General features: G+C 41.9%; 1 protein-coding gene across 1 annotated transcript in view; it reads right to left on the minus strand.

Annotated features, from left to right (window-relative positions):
- Positions 1-399: 399 nt before the first annotated feature.
- Positions 400-24616, minus strand: part of LOC114599440 (mucin-2) — a 63529-nt gene continuing 39312 nt past the window's right edge. The window contains exons 34-52 of the mRNA XM_077926514.1: positions 22330-24372; positions 19361-19875; positions 18310-18484; positions 16914-17161; positions 16149-16332; positions 15614-15809; positions 14434-14612; positions 13249-13318; positions 12103-12203; positions 11053-11084; positions 9895-10072; positions 8944-9048; positions 8522-8562; positions 7333-7455; positions 5138-5236; positions 3580-3708; positions 2602-2641; positions 1763-1901; positions 400-976 (exon numbers count right to left, since the gene is read on the minus strand). Coding sequence (XP_077782640.1) covers positions 682-976; positions 1763-1901; positions 2602-2641; positions 3580-3708; positions 5138-5236; positions 7333-7455; positions 8522-8562; positions 8944-9048; positions 9895-10072; positions 11053-11084; positions 12103-12203; positions 13249-13318; positions 14434-14612; positions 15614-15809; positions 16149-16332; positions 16914-17161; positions 18310-18484; positions 19361-19875; positions 22330-24372 — 4892 coding nt within the window. The 3' untranslated portion in view covers positions 400-681. The remainder of the gene's footprint in view (positions 977-1762; positions 1902-2601; positions 2642-3579; positions 3709-5137; positions 5237-7332; positions 7456-8521; positions 8563-8943; positions 9049-9894; positions 10073-11052; positions 11085-12102; positions 12204-13248; positions 13319-14433; positions 14613-15613; positions 15810-16148; positions 16333-16913; positions 17162-18309; positions 18485-19360; positions 19876-22329; positions 24373-24616) is intronic.

Here is a 24616-nt window from a genome sequence, read left to right on the forward strand (position 1 = left end):
AACTGCAGCAGAATGAAAACAGTGCTGCCTATGACAGAAATCACTGTCCTCTTATATATCTATTGATGAGACACAAATCACAGCCAGCCAGGCAGTTGGAAATGCAGGGCTGGTTTGAGAGGGAATGTTCTAGGGGAAAGCTAGTTATCATCAGCATATAGCTGCTACTGAACTCCTTAAAAGTTCAATGAAGCCACCCAGGGACATTGAAAAGAACAAAAATACCAGGGAACTAAACCCATGGAGCACAAATGGTGTGTGGACAGGCCATTTGTTGTTTTAGAAAATGTATAGATTTTGCCATTTTCGTCTTGGAACTCCTAAAGCAAAGCTCCTGCTCACACAGGCTTAGGAAATCCAAGAGTGCAGGTGTTTGCCAACAAAACTGTATGCGGAGACTTCAGTTTTTAAATGTGCTTTTAATTATTTAAAGAAGAAAAGAAAACGATTCAAAAGTCCAAAACATAAAACTTTGTTACACTCAGGGAAAAACGACTTGCACTTTTTTTTTTTGTTTAACACAAATAAATAAAGCGATCATAAGGGGAAACAGTCAAAGAGGGCACAGATTTAAGAGGCCCGTGGAAAGTAAGGGCAAGCGCAGAATTATTTGTGAAAAATGAAACCATGGGTCGTCCCTGTATAACTTTTCTTTTCACTTGTAACCTGTTGATTAGCTCATTATATTCCCATCCTTCTCTTCACCGAACTAATGGCCCTCCTGACACGAGCCACAGCATTCAGTTCATCTTCCTGGGAGTCTTCCCTGCTATTTTCTTCTGTGCTCTTCTGGGACTCGTTTGATGAGTGTGAACTGTTGCATTCGGTGTTGAGGCACTCGCAAGAGTCCACCTGAAGGTATTTGTGTTTCTTGTTCTTCCCGTCAGGGCACACCAGTGTTATTTCCTTTTCGGATACTTTTGACTCCCTGCAGCATGTGCACTTGTGTTCCATGGAGTTGGCTTCAGAAGAGTATCTGTTTTTGTAGCACAAGAAGGTGAAAAAGAGTTACTCTGTGACACAGATTGAAATTATGAGCAATTTTAGTGGCGGGTGATATTAGGAGAAACTCGTGTTTGCTCAACTCATTTGCTAAATGACAAGATTCCGGTATTTCCACATAATATTGAATTGAGGATGATGCACTTTAAATAATGTGCTGTCTCTAATTATACCACCAAAGCTAGTTGGTTGTTCTGGATTTTGTTTTTTTAAGATGGAGGATCAAGAGACCAAAGTACCAGACCCTCCAAGTGTCCCTATTTTCAGAAGCCATCCCGGTTTCTTATTTGATCCCAGAATGTCCCACTTTTCCCTAGGGTGCCCCTATTTTCATTGGATAAATGTTGGAGGGTATGAAGTATTGAAGTCAAATTGGCTCTCACAGTAGAAAATAAGTTTTGATGTTGGTGTAGCATAGCAGCTAAAAGATTGGGGTTGCAGTCCTATACATATTTACTAATTACAGATGGAGGAGAAATTTGATTCAGTGTGCATTTTAAAGCCAAATCTGTCAAATTCACACTTTGTGCAACAACATGTGAACCAAAACGTAGCTACTCTTCAAAATACAAATTGATCTGATTTTTGTGTGTGCATAAAAGTGAAGATATTAATGAAAACATACAGAAATACATTATGTTAGGAGAAATTACTTGCAAAAAATCACATTAGTAAATTTGATTACATTACTAAATTTGAATAATTAAACAAATGGGTACAAATGCATTGCAGGATCTTATTGTAATTTGGCTTTACATACATTGAGGAAGTTCCACAATGTCCTTCACACTGGGCCACAGGGACCATGTCTGCTGAACGGCAACCATCATGAACGATATAGTCCTTCATTTCAGAGAGAGAGCAAGGTGGCACTGGAACTGGGTGATCTTTGGGCTTGCCTGCAGGATAAAATGTTTTAAAAAACCTTTATTCAAATGTTTTCCAGAACATCAAGCTTTTTTGCTCACCTGGACTGAGTTATGAGTAGCACCAAATTACTTGCATGCCATAGTATGTAGCTATTCAAGAAATGTAAAAGTTCAGCCAATATTTAGCCCTAAATGCATTTTGGTAACACAACTGACACAAAAATCCTCTATATTACTCCTCTTACTCAGAAGTAAGCCCCATTGATTTGAATGGGGTTTACTCCCAGGAAAGTGCAGCCTTGCAGGAGTGCAGCCTGAATGGCTCCTAGCCATGTGGGAGAGGAGGCTAGGGAAGGATGTACTAAGCATCCCCTCACTATGTGCTAGTTTTAAGGTTGGAATCGCCTGCAGGACAAAAGTACCATATTTCAGGAGAGCCCAGATATAAAGCTGAGCATCTAAACCAAAGCAAGATATTAAGAGTGCAGTTACAGTAAAAATATGCAAACCCACTTTCTTTTGAATATAGTTTGCAAATCAAAGCAAACTGGCCCATTTTATTTTTTGTTTGGGTGATACTCAACTAAGTCATACTCAGAGATGACTCATGGCTGTACTCAGAGTATGATAAACACTGTGCGTATTTATTTATCACATAGAGATGTCATAGATGGCATAGAGATGTCATAGATGGCATAGATGGCATAGATATATAATTTATGATACTTACAAGTTTTACAACAGCCACTGGGCAAATAGGCAATGGTGTCCTAGGAAGAAAAATGTATTATTGAATTGCATATCCAACTAGAACAGCGCAAAGCCCCCAACCTGACAATGAAGTAAGGTTCAAGAACCAGTGGGGTGAGACCTTTGGTTTAGAAGTCTATGTGTGTTGAATAGTTTCTTTTTGTTCCCTTTAAACTATTTTTTAACCTTTAATCCTTAACAGTAGGAACTGTTGACTAAAAAAAAATATTAAGAAAGCAATTTATGCATATAACTGAAGATACACCAGATATTTTCTTTACACTACATCAGATTCAGACGAAGAATGTAGCTACACCTACATCAGTCATGACTTTGATTTCCATGAGAGCTAAGTGCAGCTAACTTAGTCTGGATCCAATTCACGGAGAGTACAAACATGTTTAATGCAGTGAGTAGGTGGCTCTGTGGTCTAAACCACTGAGCCCAGGGCTTGCCGATCGGAAGGTCGGTGGTTTGAATCCCTGCGGCAGGGTGAGCTCCCGTTGTTCGGACTCAGCTCCTGCCAACCTAGCAGTTCGAAAGTACGTCCAAGTACAAGTAGATAATTAGGTACCACTCCGGTGGGAAGGTAAATGGCGTTTCCGTGCGCTGCTCTGGTTCGCCAGAAGCAGCTTAGTTATGCTGGCCACATGACCCAGAAGCTGTCTGCGGACAAATGCCGGCTCCCTCGGCCTATAGAGGGAGATGAGCACACAACCCCAGAGTCGTCCACGACTGGACTTAACTGTCAGGGGTCCCTTTACCTTTACCTTACTGCATTTATATGGCACTACCAACCATGCAGGATCTTTTCTTTCTTTCACAGCCATCACTTTAAAATGACAGATAAGCCAAGAATTCAACACAAAATCCAACTGTAACAGCTCTTGCTCATAGGGTGGGCTAATCAAATTAAAGTTTTCACAAGATGGAATGTGTATATTCAGTATTTACTCACAGGCTGACATGTTTCCTCGTTAAATGCTGGGCAGCTTATTGAAGAGGTGGAGGAGACCAGCTGCCTATGCATGTTCACACAGCTGTAAATAGTGCAGTTGTCGTGTGGAGCACTCCGTTGCTCACCAGGCTATTCAAGATAAGGAAACAAATTAAATACTGGCAAAACATCTTCCTGTTTTCTAAATGTGTATTTTCTTATGAATAGCAGAGCAGCCAATATGGTAGAAGGCCCCTTAAGGAAGGTTAAAATATTGGGGTTGGAGGGAGCTTGCAGTAGAAAGATAAGACTCTTTACCCAAGAATAGTCCCACTCAGGACTGAGGCCAGTTTTGTGGGAATGAAGGAACAGAAAATAAGTATGTGAGGGAGTGATTAAGGATGGAGTTGCAACTAAATAGGCACTCATTTGTTCAACCATAATCACTCCCTGGTAACTAAGCAAGGAAGCTTTTGTAAACTGTCAGCATCAGATAAGTGGAATAAGAAGAATAGGGAGCTAAGGGAAAGAGAGAGAAATTTGAAAAGTGCAAATGGGGGGGAAATATTTTTGTTTTAACTACTAAAACCATATTTGTTTCATTTTATCTGCTTTTAACTGCTTTTGCTTCACTTGTCCATTTATTAATTTTTCACAAAAAAACTTTACAAATTTTAACATAAACTGTAAGTTACATTATCATTGACTTCCTGTCCTCAGCTTCCATGCTGCATAATTCGCCTATACTATTCAATACATCCATTTTGACCTATCCGTCCTAATAATTCCCACTGCTGCTCATATTTCAACTCCTGCTCGTATTTTCTTCTCACTATAGTAGTTCTTTAAATACTTTTTGCCATTTTGATCTCTATTCTTTGCTGTTAATCTTGCCAGTTCCATGGACTCCATCATTTTCAAAAGCCAATATTTTTCGGATTTTAATTTTATTTGTTTTTATTTTCCTGTTGCTCTCGGTGAAGACATGCCTGAACTTTTGCTGCCTGTAGCCTGATGCTTTCCATCCAAATGGCATGAAATTTGCAGAATTTTTACTACCCTCTTGGGGTGGTTGCTTTGCCAAATTTCAGTTTGGACAAAGGATATCCGTTGCAGAGGCAGTTAAGAAAGAGGTGGCAATTAACTCCCTGCAACTTTGGGTGATCTCCTTTTGTTTTTGCCTGCCTATAACTTTGCTGCCACACAGCCACTAACATTTGCAGGCAGCGTACTGCTCTCTCAAAGGCACTATCCCTGCCATTGTTCATGCTGATTGGACATGTCAAATTTGAAAAATGATAATTTCAAAATAAAAATGAATGTACCCACAAAACAAATATAAAATAAATGGAAATGCATTTGATTCTTTTTTCATTTGTTTTTAAAACTAATACACATCACTAGGATCTCACACAGATACTTGGGTGCCATAAGGGTATGTGGGTTTTATTTATAGATTTCGACATTTGCAGCCAGTCTCTTTCTCTGAATGCTAGTTGCTTTTTCTCCTACATCAGAAGTTCAGAATTACATGAAAATCATTACTGTTTGAGGACTCTTTAAAACACAAAACACTTACTCTTAAGATGAAAACATCATTCTCAGGTGTTCGTATAACGCAGCTTGTCTGCACACACACCCCACAACATTCACCGTCCTGATGAATAAGAGTATGCCCCTAGGGAGAAAGAGATGCACAATTATGATATGGGATCTGCAACAAAACTTTGCCATGTGTGGTGCTCCTGCTCAGGCTTCTTAGTCATCCAGCCAACTATACCACTCTTGCATACTCCATTCTATCCTCCCCCTACAAAAAAATCCAATGCCCCACCTACAGATATATAAAATCCAGCCTATAGATCTACAAAATGACGATGTTTATGGGCCAGTTCAGATAATGACAACTGCTATGGATACTACATGTGCTGGCGTATATAACCACTTTTAGATGAATAATGGAAGATCAAGGTTTCAAACTACGAAAAGGTTCCCTGCTCCAGAAATTCAGCTTCAGCACATGGAAGAATGTGGGAGCGGTGATGGTGATGTGAGTGAGGGATTGGGGCTAGAGAGGGCACACCTCTGCTCTCCCCCCCCCACCTCATGTGATGGAGGGAAAATACCTGGGAAGGGCTACCACTTTTTTGAAATGTTATTATTATTGAAACTTTTCAGCACAGTAAGCAAAAGAAACAGATGAATCTAAATCAAAATGAAAAAGGGAAATAACTTTAAACTCAGGGTGGGGGAGAGAAAGAGAGGAAAAAGTAAAAGAATACAAAAGAAATATGAAGCCCTCTGTCAGAGGTAGATCTTAACCCTTGCTTCACACAAAAGGGTATGGATGGGAAACCTATCCCTGAACATGTTAACTCATACCAACTTCAACAAGTATATACAAAGAAGTTGTATAAAGGAGGCCTGAGTCATCCTCTTCAGACCCACTTCCCTTCACATTGTTCCATCAACCTTTATATTTATTTATTTTAAAACGTATATGCTGCTTTTCACCATGTGGTCTCAAGGTGGCTTACAACAATGAAGCATATAATATATATAATTTAAAATTTAAAACATACAATAGATGCAAGGGCAGCCTCACACAGAGTGTCTTACAATAATTCAATCTTGGGATTTACCAACGCACAGACTACAGTGGGTAAGTTATACCTATCCAGTTGCATACCAGTAGAAGGGAATTGGATAAAAGGCACTCCTAGCCATACAGGCCACCTGAGTGACAATGATGGTTCAAGGAATACCTCTAAACTATGTATCTGCTTCTTCAGAGGGAGTGTTAGCCCATCCAGGACAGGCAACTGGTCTATCTCCTGGATCTGAGAACCACCCCACACACAAGATCTCTGTCTTCCCAGGGCTGCCCTCATCCAGTCTACCAATGCATCCAGGTACTTGGTCCCGGTCTTTCACAGCCTCTCCTGAATAAAATACAATGGAGAACTAGAGATGGGTGGTGGGACGCGGGTGGCGCTGTGGGTAAAAGACTCAGCGCCTAGGGCTTGCCGATCGAAAGGTTGGCGGTTCGAATCCCCGCGGTGGGGTGCGCTCCCATTGCTCGGTCCCAGCGCCTGCCAACCTAGCAGTTTGAAAGCACCCCCGGGTGCAAGTAGATAAATAGGGACCGCTTACTGGCGGGAAGGTAAACGGCATTTCCGTGTGCTGCGCTGGCTCGCCAGATGCAGCTTTGTCACGCTGGCCACGTGACCCGGAAGTGTCTCCGGACAGCGCTGGCTCCCGGCCTATAGAGTGAGATGGGTGCACAACCCCAGAGTCTGTCAAGACTGGCCCGTACGGGCAGGGGTACCTTTACCTTTTTAGGGCTGGGTATCCTCAGCATCCTGAGGACACCTTGCCACAAAACTCCCAATGACTACTTCTAATGGTTGCATATAGATGTTAAATAGCACTGGGGGCCAAATTGTGTGCTGTGGGACTGTTATGGGCCCAAGGAGCAGTCTCCCTGTGCCACTTTCTAGATACAACCCTGCAAGTAAGAATGGAACCACTGTAAAACAATGCCCCCCACAGACCTGATCCATCAGGATAACATAGTCAGTGGTATCAGAAGCTGCTGAGAGATCAAGAAAGAGCAGCAGGGTTGCACTCCCCCATCTCTTTCCTATCAGGGCAACCAAAGCTGATTCAGTCCCAAGCCCAGGTCTGAAACCAGAATGAACTAGATCTAGGTAATCATCATCATCATCATAGCAACTGGTTTTCGGTTTTGTTCTTAAAGTGGATGGTGCTTACTTGTTCACACGTCGTTGGGCATGGGATGTAGCTGCAACTGATCAAATTCAGCGAAGTACTGTTGTCTTTTTCCTTTGTGCAGACACATTTCTGGCACTTATCTCCTAAGATCTGAGAGCCAGGCTGGAATAGGGGAGCAAGAGATAAACTATAAGCAAAGCATGAAACAGACCTGTTTATATTACTTTAGTACAAAATGACTACCAAAAAAATATATGGAATAACATGAGAATGGCCCAGTGGCAGTAGTTGCTTTAGATTTAATTTAATTTTAATTTGTTTCCATCTCTTGCTAATTCCCTCTTGAATATCTATCCTTGCTTAATTCACACTCTTGTTCATTTGATCGTTACCAGCAAACTGTGGGGGGTGCGGTTGGGTGTGGATCAGCAGCACTGACCTCCCAGTGGTGGAGGCACTTCATTCTCCCGGATGCAGATGGGGCAGTGAGAGAAAGTGGCAAGCCTGGGGGAGCTCTGGGTTTGGCAGCATCTGTGTTCCACAGGTACATGAGGATGTGAAGCACCACTGCTGCCAACCTGGAGTCCCACTTCAATCTCACCAGCCCCTCATCTTGCCCTATTCTGTGAACAGCAGTGCTGCCAGTGGAAGGCTACTTCTGCTGTTCCACCCACTTCATACACTGCTACTGATTTCACAGTACAGTCGCACCTTGGTTGCCAAACAGAATCCATTCTGGAATTCAACTTCCAAAAATGTTCGACAACCAAAGCACAGCTCCTGATTGGCTGCAGGAGCTTCCTGCACTCAATCGGAAGCTGCGGAAGCCGTGTTGGGCGTTCGGGTTCCAAAGAACATTCGCAAACTGGAACACCCACTTCCAGGTTTGTGGCATTTGGGAGCAAAAATGTTCGAGTCGCAAGGCGTTCAGGATCCAAAGTATGTCTGTATAATCCTATGCTACTGTCTACTCAGAAGAAAGTCCCACTCTGTTCAATGGGGCTAGTTCCTTGTAACTGCAGCCTAAGGCAGCCATATTTTCCTGTGAGCAAACCCTGTTGAACTCAAGTCTTGAGTAGATGTATATAGAAATGTGTTATTAAGTGTTTTGGAATGATGTCCTTTCTTTAGAAAATTGGATGTGCAACTGGGCTCCAAAAATGGACAAACAGACAAATCACTTCATGAAACTTCTGTTAGCAGAGTAAGGAAGAAAAGGAAATCTTACCGTGTATTCATTACCGTTAGCCACACAAACGTTTTTGGGAACTACAAAAAAAGAAGGCAACATTTAAAATATTCTATATTAAACCACTGGATATTTTTTAAAAATGTACTCAGTGTTACATAGCTCCCCACCATGCTTCCTTTACCAGCAGGGATGGCAAGCATGTGGCTCACGGGATGTTGTTGGACTACAACTCCCATCAGTCCCAAGCCAGCACAGCCAGTGGTCAGGGATGGTAGGAGCTGTGGTCCTGCGACCTCTGGAGGGCACCAGGTTGGCTACTGCTTCATTAGACTGTAAGCTAAGGATACAACTGGGAAGCAAATTCCACTGACAACAGCCAGATTCACTTCTAAGCATGCTTAGGACCAGAATGTGATGTGCCATGCTTATCCTTTCATAATTTGTTAAAACAGACTTACCACATCGGTAATCAGGACAGCAGTGGCCTTCAGGAACTTCAGAAACTAACTCATACCCTGGCTGACATTTAGGAGGCTCTGTTGTGCAGTCAGTGGCATTGCATACTGTAAAGAAGAAAGGGCAAAATGATATTGGAGAAACATGGGGAAATTCCTTAAACTGGGTTCAACCAGGAGTACTGAACAGTGAATTAACCAGGCATCTTGCAAATGAATATTGAACAGTGAAGTAATCATGCATTGTGCAACAGGAGTTCTCCCATAGTTGAGGAAACTGTAATTGAAAGTATTTATTCAGTTCTTAATTCTCTGGCAGGTGGGGCCAATCCACCACTCCTATTGGTGTGCCTTCAATTGTACTGAGCTCCCTGCTGCTTTGCCCCTTCTCCCCCTTGTAAGGAGCAGTAATCACGAGGCATTGCAAAGCCAGGTGAGCAATGCTGCCCTGCCCTGCCCTGCCCACACCAGCAACTGCTACTGCTGGAAAATGCTTATTGGCTTTCCCACCCCCCACCCCTCAAAAAAACAAAATAGCATAATAACAACTAATCACCGAAACAGACCAATGAACTTACAGGGACTTTCTAGTCTGTTGTGCCTCTGCTGTCTGAAAATTGCTAGCACTGGGAAGTGAGCCTATAGCCCTATACACATCATGGGCTGTATTGAACCTTTTGTGCTAAGGCAATGATTAGCACTAGGGGATTTCCCCTTTCTCCTCTCCCTGTGCATGTCCCATATCATCCCCAAAGCTGTTCCAAAAACCTTGGAGAAGCTCCAGAGCAAATTTAGGGGGCACACAAGGGACAGGAAGGGGGTGAACACTCTGGTGCACAAGGAGGAATCCTTGCAGTGACGGAATTTGCTCTACCATTGACCATTGGTTGCTCCAAAGCAGATAAATTGCAAAGGGCTCCCAAGAATTGCAAAGGGCTCCTAAGATGGACTTACCACAAGTGGTTTTAGAGCAGCATTTGTTATCAGGATTGACTTCAGTGATCGTGTAGAATCCATCTCCTTCACAGCTGACATCATCATCTGGTGGACATTTGAGGGGCTCACAGGTAATACCGCTGCCTCCTTCCAGGCAACTGCACTTCTTGCAGTCAAACTCAAACTCCTCTCCAAACTATCATTCAAGAAAGGTAAAACACATTAAGTTTGTGAATGCCTACAGGGTACAAACTGTAATAAAAAAATTCTGTCCATGAGGTTTGTGGAATGTCTGCTTTAACTTCCTCTGGGCAGCACCTTCTGGGTGAATGCCTTCTCCTGACAGAAGCAGTGGGGAACCTTCAGTCTGTGCACCTAATTAGACCCATCATGAGGCCATTGGGGTATAAACACACTCACCTGTTCATCACTTGACACCATAGCTGTAGCACCAAAGTCAAAAGGAAGAATTGGGGTAACTCTAAGAGCACTCCCATTTCTTTCTTTTCAGCCATGGCTTGAGGTACAAATAAAGGATCCTCCTTACAAGTCCTCACTTGAAATAGGCACTTTTTAAATTTGGCACCTTTTTTTGTTCAGCAACAGAAAAGGGAACCAAAATCAAGGAGCACCTGTTATTAGCTGTGGCTGCAAATAAAGATCATTTCTTTGCACTTCCAGTCATGGGTGCAGAGGAAAAACCTTCCCTTGCAACTGTGGCATGAAGATTAAAATGTCTGATGTCATATAACATCAAGTGAAAATCAAACTGTTTTATTTATGGTTATTCTGCTTTGCTTTGTTTTTGCTTGTGGTTTTTTTGTGTTTTTTGTTTTGTTTTGTTTTTTTTGCTACAATCCATTCTAGTATTGTTACCAAGGATGGGCAGGCTATGAACTTTTTAAATAACCAAATAACTCACATATATTTTGGAAAATAGCAAAAGGGAGCTAATTTTGGTAGGTCATTTTATTACAATCCTAATTCTGCTACATTCCAAAAACTGTTTATCATGATGGATCCCTTGATGAGATTATCTCCAAATAGTTGAAAGAGCAATAGAAAACAAAGTTGTTGGGATTTTGCACTTCCTTTCCCGAAAGTAAAGCAAACTTACAACTGAATACTTACAATTCAGCAAAAAAGGAACACAAAACAAACAGACTTGCATCTTACCTTCCTTGGTATATTATCTGGCCCAACACATCCTGCAAGCAGAATAAAGAAAATATCCATTACTAATAAGTTCATTAGGCCAGAGGTTTTCAACCTTTTTGAGTCCATGTCTCCCTTGACCAACTACATTCTTTCTATGGCACCTCTGTGGGGCTCAGGAGCCCAGCTATGTCACCCCTTGCCTACAGAGCTGGCAGCCTCTTATGCTTTTTCTAATATCCTCCCTTGTGGAGTGTTCCCTCAGCCTCCTCTCCTCTCCCCTCCCCTTGGGAGTCCTCTGGGCAGCCGCAGCTGCCACCCCTGGTCTCTGAGCTGCCCCCTCCGTGCTCCAAAGAGAGGTGCCTCCTCACACTGCTCCACAGGGGCCTGGGAAGACCATGCCCCCAGCCTTAGTGGCCCAGCAGAGACTGGCCAAAGTAGAATGTGAGGCCAGCACCTTACCTTGGGAGGCAGCAGCAGGCACTGCCGGGCCTGCATGGCAGAAAGGCTCCCCTTCAGCACTGGGCACTCAGCACCCAGACAGGCCTTGCACACAGCAAGCACAAGAAAGGCCAATGCAGTGCCTGCCTGCCGGGCTTCCCACTTGTCTGTCCATTCCTAACAGCAAGGGCTGGTGGGCTAGCTGGCTGGGCTCCCTAGCCCACTTCCTTGCATACTCCGAGGCCGCCTCAGCTCCTGGCAACCAGCAACGCTTGGCCAGCCCCAGAGGCACCATTTGCCTGGGGAGCTTGTAGCCAGGGCTGCTGCAACAAACAGCCGCAGAAGCCTCTGAGAGGCAGAGACGCTAGAGGACATCAGAGGAGGGAGGGAAGGAAAGAGGGACAGAGGCCAGTTTCCCCTCCTACGCCAATCAGCAAAAGAGGGACATCTGTAGAGGTTTCTACAGCTGCAGTGAGGAGGCTCAGACGTCCTTCTCCACCCATGGATTTTACTCTCCACCCACAGAGAAGGAGATGCAAAAAATCCTATGGCCCATGCAATACCCTTCCAGGAGTCATAGAATTGTAGCCTAAATTCCTGGGGGAAAGAAGAATCAGAATGAAAACTCACCACAGGTTTTCACACAAACATCCACACCAGCATCATAAAGTGTTGTCCCTTCAGGGCAGAAGCAGCCTTCAATTTGTTGGGTTTGGTTGACTCCTATTAAGCTACAATAGATAAACAGTTCAAAAAGTCAGGATTCTTCACATACAGCATAACAGAAACTTATAGTTTAAGCCAATGACATTTCAAATGATAAATCTATGACTTATCTATCTATATCCCTTTATCTGTAGATATACAGGTATATAGCTGAAGCCACAACTTTCTGATGTATGAGTGGAGAAAATAACTGTTCTGATTTGGGGGATGTTCTGGATTATTGTATCAATATTGCACTGCATTCTAGAGACCACATGTTGATGTCATTTTCTGTGTGTGTTGCGTGATGGAAACAACATATATTTATAGGGGTCTGTGCAAGGATGACAGGGTGGGCTCAAGGGAAGTAGGCAGAAAATTCCACTGCCTTTCAGGTAACAAATAATCATACATAATCCAGCCGGTAAAATTTGTGGTTTTACTACCGATTAACTCAGGTAAGGACCAAGTTGCATGCCTTGCACCATCTCTTATGCATGAAATAATCCAGAGCAACAAAAGACCTTGGTTAATGGGTATATGAACACAATGCATTCCAAGAGCGATCCTTTGCACATTGACCTGAGAGTCACCAAATGCTGAGTAAATGTGTCATGAAGAACTGTTTAGTGTTCGCCCACATCCAAATGCAGACTGTATTCACATACAGTGAGATAATATTTGAACAGGTCTGATTCATGTGAGCTTCCTACTGAAATGGAGAGTGAAATACCAAACAAATTGGGAGCAAGGTTGTAGAACTGTATGCATATTGCAGCACCTACGTCACATGTATGGCATATATGGCTTGGGTGCTCCCTGTACCACCCTTTCCAAGTATATGTGTGAACTGCACACTGATTGGCATGCACTATGAGTGTGGAATTTCTAGGCCAGACAGTGATGTTTGGGGGATTTTAAGGTGTTGTGGACTACGAAACCAAGGATAGGAATTCTACTTCATTATATACAATACACATCTATTATACTAAGTGACAGTACCAAAGAGCTCATCACATCAGTTCATGCAGACAGACGGTACTGAGATTGGGCTGGTGGGAAAGTAATTACCCTGATTTGCAAGTCTCCTCTTGAGCAGGACCACATGCTTTGTAAATTCTGTTAGATGGGCAGCTGACGCCTAGAATTATTTTTTTAAAGGGAAAAATTAATGAAGCAGAAGGATCAGCAATATTAACCATGATGATTTTTTCCTGCTTTAACTGTATGCATTTCTAAACCAAGAACAAAAAAAAACAAAGGCAGAATATGGGCTCTCCCAACAAACAAAGCAGGAAACCACTGAGTGAGGAACACAGAAGGTGGGATAAACGGATTGGTGTAGACTTTCTCATCTGTGTACCTTCTTCTCTCTTATTGGTCAATGATAGTATCTAATGGTGCTTTCCTTATCTGGACACACTCAATAACCTAAGTAACATAGGCTACTTGCATGCGGAGAAAACATAGTTGTCCATCCTGGCACAGCCCACTATAAGGTGCCATCATGAACTGGCAACAAAAAGAAAAGAGAGGGTGGAGAATAACCTATGGTGGCCTATCTCCATCCTTCCCACTCATTCATCTGCTACTCGTTGGGTGCTAGCTTCCTACTTGCTTTTGCCTGGGGCATTTTAAGCTCAATGAAATAAAATCTCTTGTGTAAGTGATAGCACTTTTAAATTGTTAGATAACTGTTTTTAAGCAAAAACATCAAAAAGAAAAATATATTTTCAGAGTTGCATTTTCTATTAGAATCTGAGATCTCCAACTATTAGCAGGGTTCATAAAAGTATTTCAGTAAGCTTTTGGAAAACTGTACTTCAACTAGATCTAAAAAATAACTTAAATAACAGAATGCATGTGTGCAAATGTTTGGATGCATTCATGTGAATTCATGCCCTACAGAAGCTATGGAGAACCATGGGCTGTACACACAGGGGAATCAGATGGGCAAAACCCTATACATCATCCCTTCACTTCACCTACAGTATGGTTCTTGAGTTAAGACATTCATGGGAGAGTGCTAGTGGGTCTTTGTGAAGGCATACCCAGTAACTCTACAACAGGGATGGGGAACTTGTGGCTCTGCAGATGCTGTTATACTATAACATCCATAATCCTGATCAGTGCCTATGCTGGCTGGGGCTAATGAGAATTAATAGTCTAACAAAATCTGGAGAATGACAGGTTCCCCATCTCAGCTCTACAGTTGTCCCAAATAGTTCCAGATGAATTTAAGAAATATGCACTTACTACATGTGCCATTGGTAAGCCCTCTCCAATCAATGCAGACACCTTGATCTGCACAGGTAAATGCATAGATCTGAAGACTTGCACATTCCATGCCACGGTCGGGAATCCTGCAGTTATCAAACACGCAGGCTGCATAGAAGTTTTCATAATCAACAGCATCATGACACTTCTTGAATTCGCTAGATGCAGGAAGAATAAAAACAGCATTAGGTACTGATGATCCATGCTTATCTCATCAAGGAATCTGTTCATTCTACAAATGCATCATTACACACACACACACACACACACACACACACACACACACTTTTACTTATGTATGCATTTATAATCAACATCATAAAAGTATAACAAGGTGCTATATAAAATATAAAAATAAAACCGACAACAGTGCCCATAGGAAACAAAATTAGAAAAATCAATCAATACTGGTTGGGTGGAAAGAGAAAAATTGTCTTGCAAAGGCCATTTTTTAAAAAGATGTCTGAAATAAGGGAGGGGTGGTTCCTGTGAAACCTCTGCTGGTAGGGACTTCCACAGTGCAGGACCTGCCACACTAAAGGCTCAGCCCAAACCCGAGGGGCTTGATGAACCCCCAGAAGTGCCCCCATCAGAGGATATCATTGCCAAGGTAGAGCATAATGAATCAGATGATCTATAAGAAATATATAATAGACTAGAGGTACATTCTCTATGGACAAATAGAACACAAAGCGTCATTTGTCAACACTATGATTAGAGAGGGCAGGGAGCTTCAGTGTAATGAAGGGGATGCAGGGGTGCATTTGTGGGAATAAATCCATTATAAAGATAAAACTGTAAAGTACTTTCAGCACAAAAAAAGAATTAAAAAAGAATAAAAGTGCTCAAAATGTTTTGTTTTGTTTTTTTTAAAAAAGAAGCATATCAGAATCCAAAAGTTGTACTTGTGCAACTGGATTAAAAACAGGAAAACAACCATTAGTTTTGGGTGACTCCATTACCCCAGAAAAATCCATGCAGATATAGGATGAATTTCTAAAACAAAATCACTCTGAAGAGCAGGCAAGTGAAAGAAAGAAAGAAAGAAAGAAAGAAAGAAAGAAAGAAAGAAAGAAGCCAAACTTTTAAGCAATGAAGACCAAACACCAAACTAAACAGATACAAATCCCAAAGTGAAAATTGGTAAGAGCACATTTACCCCTCAAGTAAAAGTTTACAGAGCGGAGATGGTTCGCAGTGCGGGCGGGTTGTTGGTTCCTGAATCGGGGGCAATCGGGGGCAATGGGGTTTGGAGTCATCAGTAATAAACCAGTCATCTGCCATCTGTACACAGTTTTCTGCAAGTTCTCCATTGCGCAGCCGACAGTCGTCTGCTGTATTATTGGTGCATGTACCTAAAATTGACATAAAGCAGAGGAGTTCAGGCAGCTGTACATCATTTGGTTTCCATTATGTTACTAATTATTATTTTTATCAATACTAATAATACAAGGTCTGAAGATGAATTCACAGAACTTATAGCACAGAACTTTCTAAGTTTCATTAGGTGTGTGTTTTTGAAAACAATTTTCATTAATAGTAAAAAGCTGCTTGCACACAATATATTACTATTACTATTTAAATTAGTTTTGTTAATGTATTCCCATAATGGTTCACCTTTATATTTCTGATATTGTTCTTATTATTTGCTTTTCAGTGTATCATTTTAGAAGAAAAAACAAAATAATCCTTACCACACTGGCCCTGGGTGTTGTTGCCAAATAGTTCATAGGGCATCCGAATAGTGAAAGATATGCCGTTGAAGGTTATATTTATCTTCGATTCAGGAATTACCACCATGTAATTCATACCTAACTGATGAATTTTCACACCATATTTTGTGTAAGGTAAATTCACGACATTCCCATTTACGAGTACCTAATATCCAAAGGGTGGGAAAGGATGTAAAATAGTTAGAATAAAAAATTGTATCTTTTCAAACAGCATTTTTAAATGCAGGACTATGGCATACCAGAGAAAAGGAACAAGGAATTGTTTTAGTCAATTTGCTGGTTGGCTTTTAAGCATATAAATCTATATCTGTCTGTCTGTCTGTCTACCTATCTATCATCTATCTATCTGTTGGATGAAATCTAACATTGTGTGAGTGGACTTCGCTTGCACAATAGGACATTTCCTTCCCTTGGGTCCCTTCCAACTCTATGATTCTATTATTCTCTCCTCCCCATAGCCTTTTCAAAACTCCCCACCTGATGGATAGGCCATTTTGCTGACAAATAGGCACAACTGGATCCTAGGCTGTGTTAAGAAGCCAAATCACTTATTGTTGGCAAAGCGTTAACTCAACCCAAAGTAGCATGTTAACAGTTTGTAGTTTAAACTTTACACAATGTCATGAAAAATGAGTCAAGTACAGTACAAACTAATTTTCAAATCTGTTATTAATTATCTAGTTAGCAGGGTGTAGCTTTAAATCATAAAAGGCATTTGATTCATACCTCTATTTTGATAGGAACAGATGAGAGAGTGTGTATGCGTATATCCTGAGTCTCATGCTTTATAATGAGAGTACGTGGACAGGACACTGGTTCCCTTGGGTCACAGTGATAGTTATCAATGTACACTCCAAAGTTGTCGATGGTTTTTACAATCTCTTCCACCAGGGTGTAGGTACAGTTGCCTTGGTAACTGTAGTAGAGGCCATCAAAGGTCTTATAATGTGGGTCTCCCCAGCCGGTGCAGTAGCCTTTAGAGAGACAATAAAATTGATTGGTTGGTTTTTGTTTGGCAGCACACAGAGGAATATGAATAACATTTTGTTTCAGGAAGGGGGAAGAGAGCCTAATGGCTCTTGCACTGAGAAAATCTAGATGGAGTTTGTCACAGAAACTGTGACATTGAGTAAGAGACTGTCAGCCCCACTAGCACCACTAATGGCTCAAGAAACTGGAATATCCTTCTTGTGAGGTATACAATAACATCAAAACACAGGATGGCAAAGAAGCAATTTGTTTTAGATCTCTATTTGTGTTATCAGGCATTATGTGCTCATTAGCAAAACATATATTTTTGACATTAGGGGCATGGCTTCCAGGTGCCACTCCCCCCTTCTCCTCTAACAACCCCCATTCCTCCACCTCTTGCGCCTCACCCTCACTTACTGTAACACAAACGTATTTTTTCTTTAACACCACTGGCACTGCTACTGCCACAAAGAGGAGGGTGGGAGCAGGGTGGCACATTGAGGAGAATGGGGTGGGGGGCAGCACAAACCCCTTGTGCAGTGCCTACTTAAAAGTGAAATTCTAAAAATAAGATACAAATCTTCAAGCTTTTCTGGAAGCTGTCTTTTTAGACCTGGAAGCCATTCCTCTAACATCAAAAATATACGCATTGATTATTTTGTTACTGTGTGTGATAAGGGAAGAGCATTTCTTGCATATGTTTGCAGGCTCCTTTCAATCCTTGCACCGAAAAGGGTTCAGAGGGTGAGCCATGAGTAGAAACTCCCTCACTCTATGTTCAAACATATGAAAGACACAAAATATCTAATTGCAGCTCTACACTGATACAGGTATTCAAAGGGGAAACAAAAAGTTATATGATGCACTTATACTGCCATACATCCTGAATTTCCAGGACACGTCCTGGAATTCCCTTCCAAAAATGGCGTCTTGGATTATTTTCAGTAATCAGGCAAATGTCCTAGAAAACTGGCAATGGGCTAAATTGTGCCGAAAATGCCTAAGAAAGCTCCAAAGCTCAAAAATTATTGCAGTTTTTACTTGAGAAAGCTCAACAACTTTGAAATATGGCAGCCCTAAACTACACCTTTCCCCCTGTGCATATGGCTCCATTGAGAGAACACCTAACAAGTTTTCAATACAAACTCACAGTCACATTCCCAGTGCCAGCAGCAGTTATTCTCATCCATCACACGGACAGGAGCAAGCCCATTGGAACATGTGGGCTCAGGTGGTGGTTCACACTTTATGGGTTTTAAAATCCACTCCTCGTTTGAAATGCAAAAGGCCTGGACACAGTCACAAATCCACATAGATTCTCCAGGCTGTATTTGAGAAGACAAGTGAGAAAATAAATGACAGTTTAAATAGAAGAATATTCATATCCAAATATACTGTATATATTAAGGGATCAGAAGAGTAACCAACCGTTTCCTAGTCAACGTATGCCCTTGCAGTTTCATTCAAGTAATTCAACTGCTGGACTGAAGATTATATTCAGTGGTGTCTTGTATGGTTTTAAGTGCACACTGAACATATTTGTGCACGCTCGTGGCTCTATTTGTGTTTTAAATGTAAAAGTGTAAAAAAATAAAAGTACAATATTCAACACTAGGGCTTTGGTAAGACCCCAAATAGGACCAAATCAAATTGCTTTCTCTGAGGTTAGCACCAGATCACAAGATGCAAGAAACAGCCAAGGTAAACCTTCTAACCTGTATGTGTAAAAGCCAGTTGCCAATGTTCTGCTCTAGCCTGACAGGTCCAAATGAAGACTATATGTAGTGATATTGCTTTACTTTTCCAACATATTGCATGACTGGCCTACCAAATGTGGATAAAATCCACATTTATTTTCTTTATAACTCAACACTCATCAGAAATTATTTTGTCTTTTTTCTTTCATATGAACAGATAACTAACATTGGTATTATCTCTCTTTAAATTTATAGTTTAGACAATAGCAAGTAACAGTGGTAATTCACCCTTTTCAAGAGAAAGGAAATATATGAAATTAACTTCCGAATAGGAAACTCATTGAACACATACTGATGGTAGCTTCCCTTTCAGTAACACTTTTTTCATTTGAAAATGTTAAGAGAGCAGTTTGAGTTTTGAAAAGGGATGATCAAGAAAACTACTCAAAATAATTCAAGAAGATGTTCCTGGTATTAATTTACAATGCATTAAAGAATACTTACTAGAATAGTCCCATTCTCGAATGGACATGGTGCGGGTGTGGGTGTTGGTCCGGGTGTGGGTGTGGATTTCTGTGGACTAGGACTTGGAGTTGTACTAGTAGGAGTTTCTGTTTTTATAGATATAGTTGTTGTGGTTGGCTCTGTTGTGGTTGTAGTTGTGGTTGGCTCTGTTACGGTTGTAGTTGTGGTTGGTGCTGTTGTGGTTGTGATTGGCTCTGTTGTAGTTGTTGTTGGCTCTGTTGTGGTTGTAGTTGTGGTTGGCTCTGTTGTGGTTGTAGTTGTGGTTGGCGCTGTTGTGGTTGTGGTTGGCTCTGTTGTAGTTGTTGTTGGCTCTGTTGTGGTTGTAGTTGTGGTTGGCGCTGTTGTGGTTGTGGTTGGCTCTGTTGTAGTCGTTGTTGGCTCTGTTGTGGTTGTAGTCGTAGAACAATCCCAATACTTGTAAACTACTTCACAATCCCAGGAGCAGTTGGCCTGATAGCACACGCCTCTGTGCATGCCCACTTCTATTATATCACCTAGATTTTGAGAAATAGAGGTTAACATAAATAACTGAACCAAAGCATAGAAACAATGGCTGGGCTGCTTTCTGTTCAGTTATACCTTCTCAAATTGCTTCAGATGAGGGATGATGAAGGCAACTGTAAAACTGAATTTCTGAATTGAAAAATTGAATTCCAGGGCTACATTCCTGCTGAAAATCTGGTTACTCAGCAGATTCCATGATTTCTTTATTTTATTGACAATAAAATGTATAAGCCACACTTTGCTCTCTAAATGGAGCCATTCAACGCAGCCAGGAACATTATTATTATTATTATTATTATTATTATTATTATTATTATTATTATTATTATTATTCCAATCAATGAAAATACAATAGAGGAACAGCATGCAAAAATGTGAGCAGCATAAAAACAAAACAAAACAAAAAAGCTTCCTCTTTGCCAAGGTGAAACCTCTAAGCCAAACATAGACTAGACTGCTCTCTGTGCCCAAATTCACTGGAATGGTGATGAATTTCACTGGGTCTTCACTGAAATTCTACCAGTTCCATTACCAGGTAGAAATTCTGCAAATCCATTATCAGGAATTCCAGCTTCATGTACTCAAGGTTACAACCTGGCCACAAAACTATTAAGAACCAGTTAGAGTGAAAAACAACTAACAGATAAGATGCAAGGAGGCCTTGGCACACAGAAAAAAACACACACAAAAACTTGGGCTGAATTAGTGTTTTTAAGAGATGGTTGGGTACTAGGGTGAGAGAAGGTGGCAGAAAGCGGTTGGCTAAAGAATAAACAGCCACAGTGACATAGTTTTTGCTAAATAGGAAGTGTGTTAATGGATATGGTCTCAGAGTCTCTTTTGGACTCTGGTGATGCATTGATGAATTAAATGTCTGACTAATTGGGAATCTGCTTTGATCTTTCCTATTGAATCCCAAAGGGGTTTTTTTGTCCCACAGCTTTCATCAAAAGACTGGTTTAAAACATAACACTTCCCCCAAATAAAGGCAAATCAGTGTTGCTATTGCTTTTGTTTTCTTGTATTTTCAAGCTTTCCCACCTCACCCGTGACTGCTGATGTATTAGTGTGTGTGTGTGTGTGTGTGTGTGTGTGTGAGAGAGAGAGAGAGAGAGAGAGAGAGAGAGAGAGAGAGAGCGCTCACGCTTTAAATTTTAAATTTAAACTGGAAAGTTTTCTGATCTCCACATCTGATGTTTTGAAATTGTAGCGTTCAGCGATGCATTAACTCAGAGATCCTCATGCTTTCCCCCTAGAGATCAGTTGGAAATTGCTGGGGGTCTTGGAGGACCACATAATAACCATTTTCTTGTTCTATAATTCAAAGCATATGCATAACTTATCCTACCAGAGTTTTCCCCCCCTGTCAGTGCTGGAACCATCTTCAAAACCAACACCTTATTATACAAACCAACAGTGGAGAACCTCTAACCCTTGAGCCTAAGCACAGATCCCATAGTTAATCCTTGAGGGTGTTCCCTACAAACTACACTCACCTGCTCCACAACAGATGCCATATTTGACCTAAGGGCAGGGAAGGTACAGGCTGCAACGGAGCAATTGGTGGCTTAAAATGAGCTCCTGTTTGCTTCTTTGTGAGCTAGGCTCATTGTCAGAACTGATCAGCACTGACCGGCAGAACTACCAAGAGGGCCCCCACACCTGATCTTAGCACCAGAGAGGGTCTGTGTGGAAAGAGGTGGTCTTTCAGATATTCAGGGGCTGAGTCATTTAGGCCTTTAAACACAAACTGGGCCTGGAAATGAATTGATAACCCATGCAGGGTTTGTATGTGAGCTAAATGGAATCCCGGCCAGTAATCTAAACAGTGCATATTGAACCAACTGAAGTTTCCAAGTTATCTTCAAGTTATCTTCAATGTACTGTACTGTATGCCCACATACAGTGCATTGCAACAATGCAATCTGGAAGTTACCAGAACATGGACTACAGTAGCCTACTAACATTCATCTCCTTGCTATCTGTCAATATTAGGAACCAGCACTATGGGTGTAAGCCTTACTTATACAGCTGGCTTTATCAGATGTATTTCCCATTTGTATTGATACCTCATTCACTTTGAACCACAGTTTGCCTTTAAAATACCTGTTATTTCACACACGGTCTCCTTTGTGTTAGATATTCTTGGGAATGCCTTAGCAATGCAGGGTGGGGTAACAGATATCTAATACTTTCTCTGGAGTTTGGGGGTGTAGAACAGATTTCCTAGATCACCTTAATTAAACATTAGTTTTTAAAATAACTGTTTCCTATCTTATTCTATAACATTTCTGAAAGGAAACAAGCAACAACAACAGCAACAACATTTTTATCATCTTCGGGACCAAAATAACATAAAAATAATAATAAACGGAAATTTAACATTAAAAGGGACTTTTCATTTGTATCAGTGTAACTTATTGAATCAAACCTAAGATATTTACCTTCAAAAAATGTATTTTCACCCATTATACAGGTGCAGCGGGTTGTATGTGTAGTTGAAGATGTTGTGGGGGTTGTTGGGCCAGTAGTTGGTGATGTGGTTGTTGTGGGGGGTGTCGGTGTTGTTGTAGTTGTACTCGGAGTGGGAGTAGTAGTTGTGGTTGTTGTAGTTGGTTCAGTGGTGGTGGTTGGTGGTGTTGGTGTTGTTGTAGTTGTACTCGGAGTGGGAGTAGTAGTGGTAGTTGTGGTTGTTACTGTAGGGGTTTCAGTGCTGGTGGTAGTCGTTGGTGGTGTCGGTGTAGTTGTAGTTGTACTCGGAGTGGGAGTAGTAGTGGTAGTTGTGGTTGTTGTAGTTGGTTCAGTGGTGGTGGTGGTTGGTGGTGTCGGTGTTGTTGTAGTTGTACTCGGAGTGGGAGTAGTAGTGGTAGTTGTGGTTGTTACTGTAGGGGTTTCAGTGCTGGTGGTGGTCGTTGGTGGTGTCGGTGTTGTTGTTGTTGTACTCGGAGTGGGAGTAGTAGTGGTAGTTGGGGTTGTTGTAGTTGGTTCAGTGGTGGTGGTGGTTGGTGGTGTCGGTGTTGTTGTTGTTGTTGTTGTACTCGGAGTGGGAGTAGTAGTGGTAGTGGTAGTTGTGGTTGTTACTGTAGGGGTTTCAGTGCTGGTGGTAGTCGTTGGTGGTGTCGGTGTTGTTGTAGTTGTACTCGGAGTGGGAGTAGTAGTGGTAGTTGTGGTTGTTGTAGTTGGTTCAGTGGTGGTGGTTGGTGGTGTTGGTGTTGTTGTAGTTGTACTCGGAGTGGGAGTAGTAGTGGTAGTTGTGGTTGTTACTGTAGGGGTTTCAGTGCTGGTGGTAGTCGTTGGTGGTGTCGGTGTTGTTGTAGTTGTACTCGGAGTGGGAGTAGTAGTGGTAGTTGTGGTTGTGGTTGTTGTAGTTGGTTCAGTGGTGGTGGTTGGTGGTGTTGTTGTAGTTGTACTCGGAGTGGGAGTAGTAGTGGTAGTTGTGGTTGTTGTAGTTGGTTCAGTGGTGGTGGTGGTTGGTGGTGTCGGTGTCGTTGTACTTGGAGTGGGAGTAGTAGTTGTGGTTGTTGTAGTTGGTTCAGTGGTGGTGGTCATTGGTGGTGTCGGTGTTGTTGTTGTTGTACTCGGAGTGGGAGTAGTAGTGGTAGTTGTGGTTGTTACTGTAGGGGTTTCAGTGCTGGTGGTGGTCGTTGGTGGTGTCGGTGTTGTTGTTGTTGTACTCGGAGTGGGAGTAGTAGTGGTAGTTGTGGTTGTTGTAGTTGGTTCAGTGGTGGTGGTGGTTGGTGGTGTCGGTGTTGTTGTAGTTGTACTCGGAGTGGGAGTAGTAGTGGTAGTTGTGGTTGTTGTAGTTGGTTCAGTGGTGGTGGTGGTTGGTGGTGTTGGTGTTGTTGTACTCGGAGTGGGAGTAGTAGTGGTAGTTGTGGTTGTTACTGTAGGGGTTTCAGTGCTGGTGGTAGTCGTTGGTGGTGTTGTTGTAGTTGTACTCAGAGTGGGAGTAGTAGTGGTAGTTGTGGTTGTTGTAGTTGGTTCAGTGGTGGTGGTGGTTGGTGGTGTCGGTGTTGTTGTTGTTGTACTCGGAGTGGGAGTAGTAGTTGTGGTTGTTGTGGGGGTTTCAGTGGTGGTGGTGGTTGGTGGTGTCGGTGTTGTTGTAGTTGTACTCGGAGTGGGAGTAGTAGTGGTAGTTGTGGTTGTTACTGTAGGGGTTTCAGTGCTGCTGGTGGTGGTTGGTGGTGTCGGTGTTGTTGTAGTTGTACTCGGAGTGGGAGTAGTAGTGGTAGTTGTGGTTGTTACTGTAGGGGTTTCAGTGCTGGTGGTGGTCGTTGGTGGTGTCGGTGTTGTAGTAGTTGTACTCGGAGTGGGAGTAGTAGTGGTAGTTGTGGTTGTTATTGTAGGGGTTCCAGTGCTGGTGGTGGTTGATATGGGTGTAGTTGTACTTGGTGTTGGGATGGAAGTTGTAGTTGTTGGTGTTGTTGATGTGGTAGTGGTCTCCGTAGTGGTTGAGATCTTGGTGGTGGTAACAGCAGTGGATGGTTCTGTAAAGCAGGGATAAAAAGCAGTGATTAGAGTAAGGCTTGCTATTTTGCTCCTTAGTGTATCCATTGATTGAGTTAAATGATTAAAACCCTTTTATTCAACTGCAATGGTGCCCTGTTTAATCAAGCCACAGCTTTTTTCTAAAAATAAATGAATAAATCTGTTATTACACAGACATATATCTCTTAAAGATTGTAAATGGTTTTCTTCAAAACTGTTGCTTCACTTGAGTACAAATGAATG

Source organism: Podarcis muralis, chromosome 1, assembly GCF_964188315.1.
Source record: "Podarcis muralis chromosome 1, rPodMur119.hap1.1, whole genome shotgun sequence".
Lineage (NCBI taxonomy): Eukaryota > Metazoa > Chordata > Lepidosauria > Squamata > Lacertidae > Podarcis > Podarcis muralis.